The following is a 13,236-nucleotide window of genomic DNA, read 5'->3' on the forward strand; positions in this document are numbered from 1 at the left end:
GGGATCTGACCAGGGTTCGAACTCGGGCTCCCTGCATTGGGAGCGTGGAGTCTTAACCACTAGACCACTGGGGAAGTTCCTATTTTGATCTATTTTTTATAAATTGTTTGTATTTTCTTTTTAATTATTTCCAAAGTCTTCGTCTTTAATTTATATCAAAAACAAGGTTCTTTAAAGAAAGAAACTAACCGAAGAAGACAAATATATCACTTATATGTGGAATCTTTAAAAAATGATATAACTAAACTTATTTACAAAACAGAAACAGACTCACAGACTTAGAGAACGAACTTATGGTTACCAGGGGGGAAGGGGGAGGGGGAGGGATAGATTGGGAGTTTGGGATTGACATGTACACACTGATATATTTAAAATAGATAACCAATAAAGACCTATACTGTATATCACAGGGAAGTCTGCTGAATACTCTGTAATGACCTAAATGGAAAAAGAATTTGAAAAACAATAGATACATGTATAACTGAATCACTTTGCTGTACACCTGAAACTAACACTACATTATTAATCAACTACACCCATTATAAAATAAAAAAATTTTTTAAAAAGGAAATAAAATAGAGTAACTAAGGTACTGTAGTCCAGTTAATTAGAAGACTTGGAAATTCTGCTTTAGAAAAGTTTGCCTAATGAGATCTGAAAGGTGAAGGAAATGGTCCCGTGTGTCCAGTCTGAATCTCTGATTTGACCTTTAAGTTTTTTGTTGAAGTGGCTATTTCTAAAAAAAAGCCTCAGCTCTGCCTGCCATTGACAAAGGATCCATTAGTCAGAAACGATATCTCAGAAGTGAATTTAAAGTGACTGTTGCTAAATTTTGAGCTTCCTACATACGTTTATGACCACACTGAGTGCTTTCAACACTAGAAGATGGCAACTGTATATTTCTACTCTTAGTAATATAATTTAAAATGTGAAATATTTAAAATTTATCTGGTACCTTGTTTCTTTGGTGTTCAAAGTATTTTATATATATGATCTCATTCATTTTCTTATGGTTTTTTCAAGTTTGTCAAAACAACATATAAATTCTCCTAAAAACACTTGAAGTACATTAAATTTAAAACATCTTAATTCTATGCATTAGTTTTGTATTTTGTCAGCTCTTAAAACTCTTCCTATTCGTGCTTTTAAAACATTAGTCAAATTTGTCATCTAATAAAAAACAGACTAATTTACTTACCTTGCTTATTTCTAAAACTACAACAACCGCAAAATACCCCTCAGGTAGTATATTAACTATCTTTGTGTTGTACTATGTATGAAAAAAATAGATTAATATCTTCTTTGTGTTATACAGCATTAATTGGTTGCTATAAATTGCCTGTGGGCTTTGTTTTGATTATATAGAATGTTTCTTACTCTCCTGCCTGCCTAATATTTTTTTCTTTGTAGTACTTTGATGAACTCAGTGGAGTACCTGCAGAAGATCTGCCTTATTACGGTGGTTCAGTAGAAATTGCTGACTACTGCCCTTTCAGTCAGGAATTCAGTTGGCATTTAAGTGGTGAATATCAGCGCAGCTCAGATTGTAGAGTATTGGAAAATCAACCAGGTTAGTAGTTTAGTGAAATTAAATGTTATATACATATTAAAAGTATGTATTAGCAATACAAAATAGTGGTTAAGGATACAGACCCTGGAGCCAGATTGTCTGAGTTTATGTTGTGGTTCCACTACTATCCACCTGTTCAAAGTAACTTCTCTGTGCCTCAGTTTTCTCCTCTGTACAAAAGAGATAATACCTGTCTCATAGAGTTGTGACAGTAAGTGCTTAGAATTACGACACATAGAAAGGATTGTTAGCTATTAGATACACTTGCACATGTGTGTACACACACTACCGTTTAGTAATACCTTATATTTGCATGACACTTTTCATTTGCAAAACAATTTCACTTTTATCATTTCATTTTGTTCTTCTAAAAACCTGACAAGAGGCATAGAGAAGATATTATCGAATTTCACAGATGAGGGAAGAGCTACTAAGTAATATGTTTAATTGATGTCAGTGCAAGATCCTCCAATGCAGAACTCTTTTTATTAAATCGTATTAGGTATCCTATTCTTTCCTCTCCTGAGGAGTGTGCATTTTATGTAATTTAGACATAACGTGTCATTCTCCAGATATCAGAATAATACTATTGTCCCATGGCTAGTAAGATGTATTGCCATCTTATTTATTCCCATTTAGTATATTTAAATGAACAGGCCATCAAGGAAATAAACAGTATGGCAATTGGATATTCAGCAATAGTAGTTATAGCTCATACTAACCACCTTTGTAAACAAAATGTTCTCACATCTGATTTGTTAATCAAGAGCAATAAGTAGTTTTTCTGCCTGTGGTCATCAAAATTTTCAACCTGGTCCTTTCCTCCTCGCCCCCATTCCATACTTTATTTCAGACTAAATCATTTAAAATTAAAATTTCCATAATTTTTTTCCTTTTATTCTTAAACCTGGCAGATGTAACTGGATTTGTACAGTCATTTTTTTCCCCATCACTTACCTACTTAATAAATGTCTAATGACATAACTACGCAGCAGTTGCATGTTACAGCAAAAGAAATGCACATATTTGTCAATTATGGGTTTGCCAAAGATATCACATTTTAATGTTTTAGAGCTGGAGTTGGCAAATATTTATTATAAAAAGCAAGATAGTAAATATTTTAGGCTTTATGGGTCATGCAGTCTCTGTTGCAACTTTTCAGCTCTGCTGTTAAGTGTGAAAGCAGTTACAGATAATATGTAAGTGAATGAGTATAGCTGTGTTCCAATAAAAATTTCTTTATAAAAACAGGTATTTCTCAGGATTTGACCTGAGGGATTGGCTGACCCCTCTTTTCTTTTTCTGGACAATGATCACTATGTGTTTTGAAGACTTTGAAATATTAATAAATAAAGAAACATAAAGTTCTGTTTTATTGTTTTACATTTTCTTTCTTAGCTTATACAATTAAGATTTTTTAAACTGACATAAAATTTTTATCTTTATAATATTTCAAAATGGGCTAATTGAACTCTGCTTTCAAAAGATGAAACTTGTATTAAGTGTAGAGAGAAATTATTCCTAGGCTTTTTTTTTTTTTTTTAATTCCTAGGCTTTAAGGATTTCACTCCTTTGTCCATTAGCTAGTTAGGGGTCATTTAGTTTGCCCCATACCTCTGCAGGTTTGTGCTTAGTCTAAGACTAGCTCAACCTGTCATTTATTGACTTCCAGGAGATGGCATAAGTTGAAAATACAAGAACGTCTTGCAAAAGTTGCAGCACTCCAAAAAAATCTTCATTATATAAATCACTTGACCTCATCTATCTGGGTCACTTGGGAAGTGACTCCTATTTAGGACACCATTGAAGGTGATTCTTAGTGCCATTTCCTCTATATATTTAACTTGGTTGCTTTAAGCCCAATTTTATCTCTTGTTTCTGATATAATAATTCTCCTACCAATTGCTTTATTGAGAATCCAGTTTGAGTTTGGAACCCTCTCTCTTGATTTTTTTTTAATTGAAAATTTCCATGAAACATGTTTTATTTTTAAAGCAACTTTTAATTATAAGAGTGGAATGCTTCAATTTCTTATTCTTTGAGCCCAAAGTCAATTTTTAATAAAGAAAACTTTTCTGGTTTGCTTCAGACCTTTTTAAAAACTATGGTGCTGAAAAGTATGGACCTCATTCAGTTTGTCTAATTCAGAAATCAGCATTTGTCATGGAAAAGTGTGAAAGGAAGCTGAGTTACCCAGACTGGGGGAGTGGATGCTATCAGGTAAACCATATGATTGTTAATAACTGTACCAAATATTACATAATTGTATCTCATTATATGGTTTTTATATTTTCAAATACATTTTATATCTTTTATTTCTACTGATTAATACTTTAACTTATTCATTGTAAATATTAGTTTGTATATTTGTGTTTTGTCAAAATATTGTCATTTCTTTGAGAGAAATTGCCTTTCTCTGTTTAAAAATGATATATAGTTGCTATATATCAGCAAGTTTTATAACAATTTTGCTTCTGGGCATAGATCCTAAGGAAATGTTAGGAAACATGTAATTTTGTTCTTTTTTTTTACATTTATTTATTTATTTATTTTTGGTTGCATTGGGTCTTCGCTGCTTGCGCGTGGGCTTCTTATTGCGGTGGCTTCTCCTTGTTGCAAAGTGGGCTTCAGTAGTTGTGACACACAGGTTCAGTAGTTGTGGTGCACAGGCTTAGTTGCTCCACGGCATGTGGGATCTTCCCGGACCAGGGATCAAACCCATGTCCCCTGCATTGCAGGCGGTTTCTTAACCACTGTGCCACCAGGGAAGTTCTGTAATTTTGTTCTTTAAAACTACTTTGTAATGGAAAAAAAAACTATAATTTATTTTGTAAAATCTGAAGAAAGCATGTATTTAAGAATTAATAAATCAACTACTGATTAATAGTAGATTTTTTTCCTTTGAAATTAGAAATCCAAAGAGAGCAAACTACTATTTTCTTAATTTATTATTTGCATGTCTGATATTAAATGACTGCATCACCATAGAACTTACTAAGATACAGGCATTCTGTAACTTAGGAGCATCAAACCTAATGAATATTCCATACCCTACTAACGGACATCAGGGAGGAGAGTGTGATCCTGAAAACTGAAACATAAGAATTTGTTGTGCCATCTCACCTACAAGAGCTAAATGGACTAATGTAGCTGACAATTTAACTTACTATTTTTAAAGTTTCTTTAAAATTAACTCTTGTTTTTGGTAACTGCTTTATTGAGGTATAACTCACACACCATACAATTCATGTAAAATTACCTTTGAAACCTTATAAAAGACAATGAAAAATAAACACTTTCCAGCTATAATCCTATAATCTGACAACTATAATCCAGCAACCGTTTTCTGATGAATTCATTCCATTAAAGATTATGTATTACTTAAATACATAGTTTTGATCTAGTTGTAATCAGAATACATAATTTTGTTTTAGTGACTTTACTTAGTACTTTTTTTTTTTTTTTTTTTGCGGTAATTGGGCCTCTCACTGCTGTGGCCTCTCCCGTTGCGGAGTACAGGCTCCGGACGCGCAGGCTCAGTGGCCACGGCTCACGGGCCCAGCCGCTCCATGGCATGTGGGATCCTCCCGGACCGGGGCATGAACCCGCGTCCCCTGCATCGGCAGGCGGACTCTCAACCACTGCGCCACCAGGGAAGCCCCAACTTAGTACTTTTTATACAGACCAAGATACCTTTTCCAAGTTCTCCCAATAATAATACTTACTGTTCTTCATAGCTGTAGAACATTGCATCATTTTAAAGTATCATAATTAGGGAAGTCATTTTCCTGTGAGATATTGAATTAATTTTCACTTTTCACTATATAAAAATGCTTTTGTAAGTATATTTACATCCTTTACCTTTTTATTAGAATAAAGGGGATAAAGCTGGAACAGTGTGAACTATAATAGGAGGATAACCATTTCAGCCTGTTTTAATGTCTTCTCTATACCGCCACCACCACCACAAAGGGATTACGTAGATTTGTAATACCATCTACAAAGACTGAATGTACTTGGCTTCCCTGTAGTACCTAGTGTTGTCAGTTAATTTTGCTAATTTAATACTCACAACCATTTATATGGGAAAATGTGCATGATTTCCAAACAATTAGCATTTGGATTAGCTGTTTTGTTTTCTGTTGTTCTTTGTTTTACTTATTTTGACAGAGAAGTTGCAAGAATGGTACAAAAATATGGGTCATTTAAGTGCAAATTGCTGACAGTCTGCCCCATCACCCCTAAATACTTTAATGTCTATTCCTTATAAACAAGGACATCCTCCTATATGACCACAGTACTACCAAAAAAATCAGGAAATAACACTGATACATCTAATTCTTGGACCCCGTTCAAGTTTTGCCAATTGTCCCAATAATGTCCGTGTAGTAATAGGATCTGCACTGATATCACATATTGAGTAGTTGTCACATCTCTGGTCTCCTTCAATCTGGAACAGTTCCTCAGTCTTTTCTTGACTTTCATAACCTTGACACTTTTAAAGATTACAAGCCAGTTCTTATCTATGATGTGTCTCCATTTGGGTTTGTCTGATGTTTCCTCATGATTAAATTCATGTAATATGTTTTGGGCAGTAATATCACAGAAGTGATGCTTGTGTTTTTTTGGTGGTACACTTTTTTTTTTTTTAATATTTATTTATTTTGGCTGCATCAGGTCTTAGTTTTGGCACGCAGGACCTTTCGTTGCAGTGCGTGGGCTTCTCTCTAGTTGTGGTGTGTGGGCTCATTAGTTGCGGCACGTGGGCTCTCTAGTTGTGGTGCACGGGCTTAGTTGCCCCATGGCATGTGGGATCCCAGTTCCCCAGCTAGGGATCAAACCAGCATCCTCTGCATTGCAAGACAATTCTTAACCCCTGGACCACTAGGGAAGTCCCTGGTGGTGCACTCTTGATTTGTCCCTTTGCTGGTCATGTTAACTTGCTGATATCTACCAGGCTTCTCCACTGTCAAGTTACTGTTTTTCTCTTTTAATTAATTCCCTTTTTAATTAGTAAGTATTTGGGGGGAAAAGTACTATATCGATAACTTATTTCTTATCATACCTTCATTTTATTAATTTATGCATTTAAATCTGTATTGACTCACAGATTGCATTTTATTCAGTGGGTATTACCATTACTATCATTATTTATTTGGATATTTAAGTTGCCCCAGATTTAGCCAAAGGGAGGGAGCCCTTCAGGTTGGTTCCTGTGTCCTTTTGGCTGTCCTATCTTTTTAACTATTTCCTTGCTTTCTAGCACAAGATATTCTAGGCTCATCTTCACTTTCTTTGCCCCAGCCCTGGAATTAATCATTTCTCCAAGGAACTCTTGTTTCTTTTAGTGGAGTGAGGTATTTAGAGACTAAAGTCTGGGTGCTAGGGACTTCCCTCGTGGCACAGTGGTTAAGAATCCGCCTGCCAATGCAGGGGACAGGGGTTTGAGCCGTGGTCCGGGAAGACCCCACATTGCTGCAGAGCAACTGAGCCCCTGTGCCACAACCACTGAGCCTGTGCTCTGGAGGCCACGAGCCACAACTACTGAGCCTGCATGCCATAACTACTGGAGCCCACGCACCTAGATCCCGTGCTCTGCAACAAGAGAACCCACCTCAACGAGAAGCCCAAGCACCACAACAAAGAGTAGCCCCCACCTGCCGCATCTAGAGACAGCCTGTGCACAGCAACAAAGACCCAACGCAGCCAAAAATAAATAAATAAATTTATTTAAAAAATAAAGTCTGGGTGCTAGATGTATTGTTCATTGCTGTTGGGATACAGCTGCTCCCCAGGCCTTCTTGGTGAACAGAGCTAGGAAATATATGTGTGTATGTAATTTTATATATACTCGTACATGTGCATATATATAACCATGAGTTTGTACCAGTATCTTTGATTCCAGTTTAACACCAAATAATTCATTTTAGTTTTCTCCCTTCCCATATTTGTAACTCTTCTTTCAAGCAGTAGCAGTGAGAAATCTGGCTCTCTTTGTCCTTAATATGCTTGTTATTTGATCTGTCCACTCCTTTCTATCTTCATCCACCCCTACGCAGTTACTCTCCTCACCTACTTGGACTCTAACACAGCCCACCAGCTCACAACATGTCTCCCTCACTGTGATGCAAACCCTGTGCACATCTTTAGAATATAAATGCTTTCTTCCATGAAACTTTCTAATCTTTGTTGTTCTTTTTCTTATTTATTGCCTCTTTATCATAAAACAGTCTGACACTGTTAATTTTGGGGGGAAATTTGTATATCCTACCCTTCTCTCCTCAATTAAAGCTGCTAGAGGTCAGGCACTGTGTCATGGACTTCTTTGGTATCCTTTTCAGCACCAAGCACAATACCCAGTCAATTCTCACTTAAAAGAATGATTACATTGCATTGCAGCTGTGGTAATGCTTACTGGGTGTGGGTCATTGAATGACAGACTTATAGAAGAGTTTACACTTCGTTGTTTATTTTCTTGATAGCTTATTATAACTTAAATTTCCAAATGAATGTTATATTTAAACTTAATTGATGAAAAGAGTTGTTTTTAAAATGACTCCATCGTTGAAAAACACTTTTGGAACTCCTTTTTAAATTACTTTTAGAGATAGTTTAATAGCCATCTAAGCAGTCAATTTCAGTATTTTACATCATACCTGTGTTGACCTAGTCTTAACCAGTGTAGTCAACTGCCTTTACCAGACTTGGATCTGGGCAAGTTTTGGGTATTTCCAAAAATTACATCTACTTGCAAAGTAAAAATTTGCCACCATCAAACATACTGAGAACCATGCACTTTCTTTGAAGATAGTTCCAGGAGAGAAGATCCAGAAATATTTAAGGTGAAGTAGCATAATGTAAAGTCTTTTTAGAAAACAACTTTGAGGGCTTCCCTGGTGGCACAGTGGTTGGGAGTCTACCTGCCAATGCAAGGGATGAGAGTTCAAGCCCTGGTCTGGGAGGATCCCACATGCCACGGAGTGGCTAAGCCTGTGAGCCACAGCTGCTGAGCTTGCACTCTGGAGCCCACGAGCCAGAACTGCTGCGCCCGCATGCCACAGCTACTGAGGCCTGCACACCTAGAGCCTGTGTTCCACAATGGGAGCGGCTACTACAATGAGACGCCTGTGCACTGCGATGAGGAGTGGCCCCCATTCTCAGCAACTAGAGAAAGCCTGTGCGCAGGAGCGAGGACCCAACTCAGCCAGAATGAATGAATGAATGAATAAATAAATAAATAAATAAAATTTATTTAAAAAAAGAAAACAACTTTGAAGACAACACAGTCATTATAAATTTTCTTAAAGTTAACTTTAATATGTTTGTTTTTTAAAATTGATTTCATTAGTTACCCCTTGTATATGAGATATGAATCCTGCTTTTAAAGATGTTACCAGTTGTATAAAATCACTGTGACCATTTTCATCTCTGAGCAGAGGATCTGGGATAGAGATAATGAATAACAAACTTTTACTATGTCATTTCTATACAGTGTGCTTTTTTTTTTTTACAATGAGCATATATTGTTTTTATAATTTATTTTATTTATTTTTGGCTGCGTTGGGTCTTCGTTGCTACACGTGGGCTTTTTCTAGTTGCGGAGAGCGGGGGCTGCTCTTCGTTGCAGTGTGTGGGCTTCTCATTGTGGTGGCTTCTCTTGTTGCAGAGCACGGACTCTAGGCACACAGGCTTCAGTAGTTGTGGCTCGCGGGCTCTAGAGCGCAGGCTCAGTAGTTGTGGCATGCAGGCTTAGTTGGATGCACTTAGTTGGGTGCGGCATGTGGGATCTTCCAGGACCACAACTCGAACCTGTGTCGCTTGCATCAGCAGGCGGATTCTTAACCACTGCACCACCAGGGAAGCCCTATTTTTATAATTTAAAACAACTAAAAAAATTTGAGTTACAAAATTTAGCAACTTGTAGAAAAAGTGACATGATTCATGGCTCTTTGACAGACATTTAACCTGAATTTTAGGAGGATACTAGAATCTACAGAAATGTTATTATTGATAACTTGGCTTCAGGGGTCTGTGAATCCAAATTGTATGTAAAGCTGTATGTTACCTTGTTTTTTTCAGGAAGGGTCCATAGCTTTCATTAGATTTTTTAAAAGGTTCTAGACAAAAAGTCTAAGAACTACTACTACCACAGAGTGAAATTCTTTTAGAACATGGATAACTTAACCCTCTTTATATGAAATTAAAATAGGCCCACATTCCAAATTGTCTTTTATAGCCAGCATTTTTAGTAAATTCTGCCATATTTTCCTACAGTTGAGGGAGAAGGCTCACATACTAGAATCTTACTGATCTGATTTTTTTTTTTTTTCACTTTTTGAAGGTTTCTTGTTCTCCACAAGGTCTGAAGGTTTGGGTTCAGGATACTTCATATTTGTGTAGTCGGGCCGGGCAGGTCCTCCCCGTCAGTATTCAGATGAATGGCTGGATTCACGATGGAAACTTGCTCTGCCCATCATGTTGGGACTTCTGTGAGCTCTGTCCCCCAGAAACAGATCCTCCAACTACTAACTTGACCCGAGCTCTACCCCTAGGTGAGTAGCCTCTGTGGTTGGAGTACAGAGAAGCACTTTTCTTACAAGATGTTGAAAATGCCCTGCAAGGAAGCTCTAAAACAGGTTGCGCATCTTCTCTTCTAATTGCAGTTTTATGGGAAGATCGCCTTCCCTCCATGGTTAGAAATTGAAGGTAGGTAGACTTGACACCTCTCTTCAGTAAGAGTGAGGGTGAGGAAACTTTCGATATGTGAAGAACCTCTGACTTGCACAAAAACATTCATTGAAGGTTACAAAAAGTTAATGTTTCAGCCATTCATTTTGAAAGTAAGAGTAAAAATTCTGTTCATGAATACAAAAAGCAATTAAATATATTTTAGTTATATTATAACTAGGTGAGGCGAAAGAGCGGGAAAGTCACTGGAAAAGATGCTCAAAGAAGGGATTGACATGCCCACAAAGAAGAGAAAGGTGCAGGGAGATGCAAATATACACAGTGAGATAGAAAGACAGGCTGGCAAAGACAGTGGTTTTCACTGAGAGATATATTACTCATTCTGTGAGACTCCAGAGAGTAGGACTGAGAACAATGAATTAAAGTTGTAGGGAGACAGATTCCAGTAAAATCCTTTAGAACCAGGAGAAGAGTGCATTCCCTGTTGATGAAGATGTGCAAACTGAGGCTGATGACCCATTTCTAAGTTTTAAAAGCAGAACTCATGAACTCTCAATGAAAGCTTTGACCTATGGTCCATGATATTTTAATTAAATGACCTATGAGATTTTATGACAGTTTGATATTTTGGAATAGGCCATGTTTTATTTTCTCAACTGGAGGTATTTTTTAAATGGAACTGTATAGCCCTTTGCTTGCTCCACGGTCTGGTTGAAAACAAAGGGCTACATTCACTTTATAGCTCAAAGTTTCTTCACCTCTAAAATTTAATTCCCTTTCTTTCCCACATTCTGGGTCCTTTATCAAGACATGGGCTATAAGTAGAGGGTGAATTTGGGGAGATTAATACTTGTGTTAGGGGTGCCTAAGACCACCCGCAGATTTCATGACTCTCTAGGACTCAAAGGACTCAGCCTCTAGTTGTACTTACGGCTAAGCTTTGTTAGAGCAAAAAGATACAAAGCAGAATCAGCAAAGGGAAAGGGGACAGTAGGTGAAGTCTGGAAGAAACCACTTCCCAGACACCAGCTAAAGGCCGTCCTTGCAAACAGGACTTTCAAATGATGACCATCTCAGGCCTGCTGTGTTAACTCTTTTCACTTAACTTCTGTGAGCCAGCTGAGTTTTCTGTAGTTATAATAGTAATGCACAATGAATTAAAAGATCTTAGGTCCTTTTGATATGGTATATAATAAATGTAGTGTTAAATATTCTTAGTTAACTTTCATATGAAGTGATAGGATGACTTGATTTTGTTATTGTTAAATTGCTTTGGCTAGAATTAAAGGGCTGCTAGTCTACAAATAGGTGGTTCTGATGGAGTTCCCATGCTCAGGCCTAATCTCAGAGTTAACTATAAGAAATATCATCATTTCAATGTCCAAGAGATGAGCATTGATTCAGCCATTAGCAGTTAGAGTAGAGTTAAAGAGAGAGTTACTCCAGCTGGTTCAGGGGTAAGAATCTTAGGAGTACAGTAAAAAAATGTGTAGAAATGAGGAGAAAGCCAGACTAGTTCAAGGATCTGTGATGGGATTAGTTCCTGTCCTTGGAGCATGGCAAAGACAAGTGAATCTGTTGAAAGGAGGTGGGGAGTAGAGATTGCAAATGACCCCACCCCCTCCACCAACCTGTGCCCTAGACTTGACTTCTTATCCAGCTCCCTCTTTGTAGTCACCCTTCTGATACTGTGGTACTATGTTGTGATTTCTTCCCCATTAACCAGTTCTATGAGGAAGCATGCTCAAAAAAGGATTGTAACCTCCGAATCACTACCACACTTTTGAAAAATGTATAAAATATTACAAGAATAGATGGCTTTTAGGAAAAAAAAAAAGGAATAGATACCTTTTAGGCATAATTTCCATTAGTGAATATGAAAGATTTATTTCTAAATTTTCTGATCTCTTCAGATTGTGGAGGTTATTTTGTTTCTATTTATTAAATGCTAGACACTTTGCTGAGTGCTTTATGTCTATATCATTGTATTTAATCATCACAAAACCTAATGAGGTAGGAATTATCATTTTACACATGAGAAAACTAAGGTATAAAGAGATTAAGTGATATATTCACTGTCACAGCTAATGAGATTCAGATCAAAACCCAGATCTGATCGTCTCTGATTCATTTTGAAACACGCTCTTTGTATCTTTCCTTTTTAAAGAGTACTGTCACAGAAAGTGCAGTGTTTTTGAAGGACAACAAATGTTCTAGAGCGGCCATTAATATTTTAATAGCTTGTTAAATGTTAGTACCAACAGTAGATAAACAACAGTTAGTTCAGTTCCCCTCCTATTTCCTTTGTGCCAAATTGAGAATTGGGAGATAAAGGGATATGCCTGTGTTATTAGTGACTCCAGGGTCTATTCCTTATTCCAGCCAAGACCACTCTACCTGATGTTGTAGGCCAGAACGTATCCAGTAGACCTTTCTGGGGTGATGGAAATGTTGTATAATCTGTGCTGTCCCATACAATAGTCATTAGCCACATGTGACTATTAAACATGTGAAATGTGGCTACTGTGACAGAGGAACTAAATATTTCATCTCATTTTGGTTAATTTAAATTTAAATAGCACATATAGCTAATGGCTGCCATATTGGACATTGCAGCTTGAGCTCAGAAGTTCTCAAACTTTAGCATGCATCAGAATCATGTTAAAACACAGATTGCTACGACTCACCCCCAGAGTTTCTGATTCAGAAGATCTGGGTTGGAGCCTGAGAAGTTCCCAGGTGATGCTGATGTTGTTGACTCAGGTACCATACTTTGAGAAGGATTGATTTTTCTAACATTTAACGATTGCCAGCTGGTTCCATTGGGGAAGAATATAAGTTCTCCATGGTTTACTTGTATTACATACAGTGAAATAATTTTTTAAAATACTTATTCTACACTGTATAGTTCTCAGAAGAACAAGCTCCAGTGCCTTAACATTATCATTTTATTAATTCTATAGCTGAAAAACCAGTCC

General features: G+C 36.9%; 1 protein-coding gene across 4 annotated transcripts in view; it reads left to right on the top strand.

The window, feature by feature from the left end:
- Positions 1–13,236, top strand: part of LMLN (leishmanolysin like peptidase) — a 79,102-nt gene that overhangs the window by 59,746 nt on the left and 6,120 nt on the right. For 3 of the 4 annotated variants that reach the window (XM_033855718.2, XM_019923205.3, XM_019923206.3), the window contains 3 exons: positions 1,411–1,570; positions 3,660–3,790; positions 9,912–10,122. In XM_033855718.2, coding sequence (XP_033711609.2) covers positions 1,411–1,570; positions 3,660–3,790; positions 9,912–10,122 — 502 coding nt within the window. The remainder of the gene's footprint in view (positions 1–1,410; positions 1,571–3,659; positions 3,791–9,911; positions 10,123–13,236) is intronic. The other variant, XM_019923207.3, reaches the window with a different exon arrangement.

This window comes from Tursiops truncatus, chromosome 4, assembly GCF_011762595.2.
Source record: "Tursiops truncatus isolate mTurTru1 chromosome 4, mTurTru1.mat.Y, whole genome shotgun sequence".
In the NCBI taxonomy this organism is placed as follows: Eukaryota; Metazoa; Chordata; class Mammalia; order Artiodactyla; family Delphinidae; genus Tursiops; species Tursiops truncatus.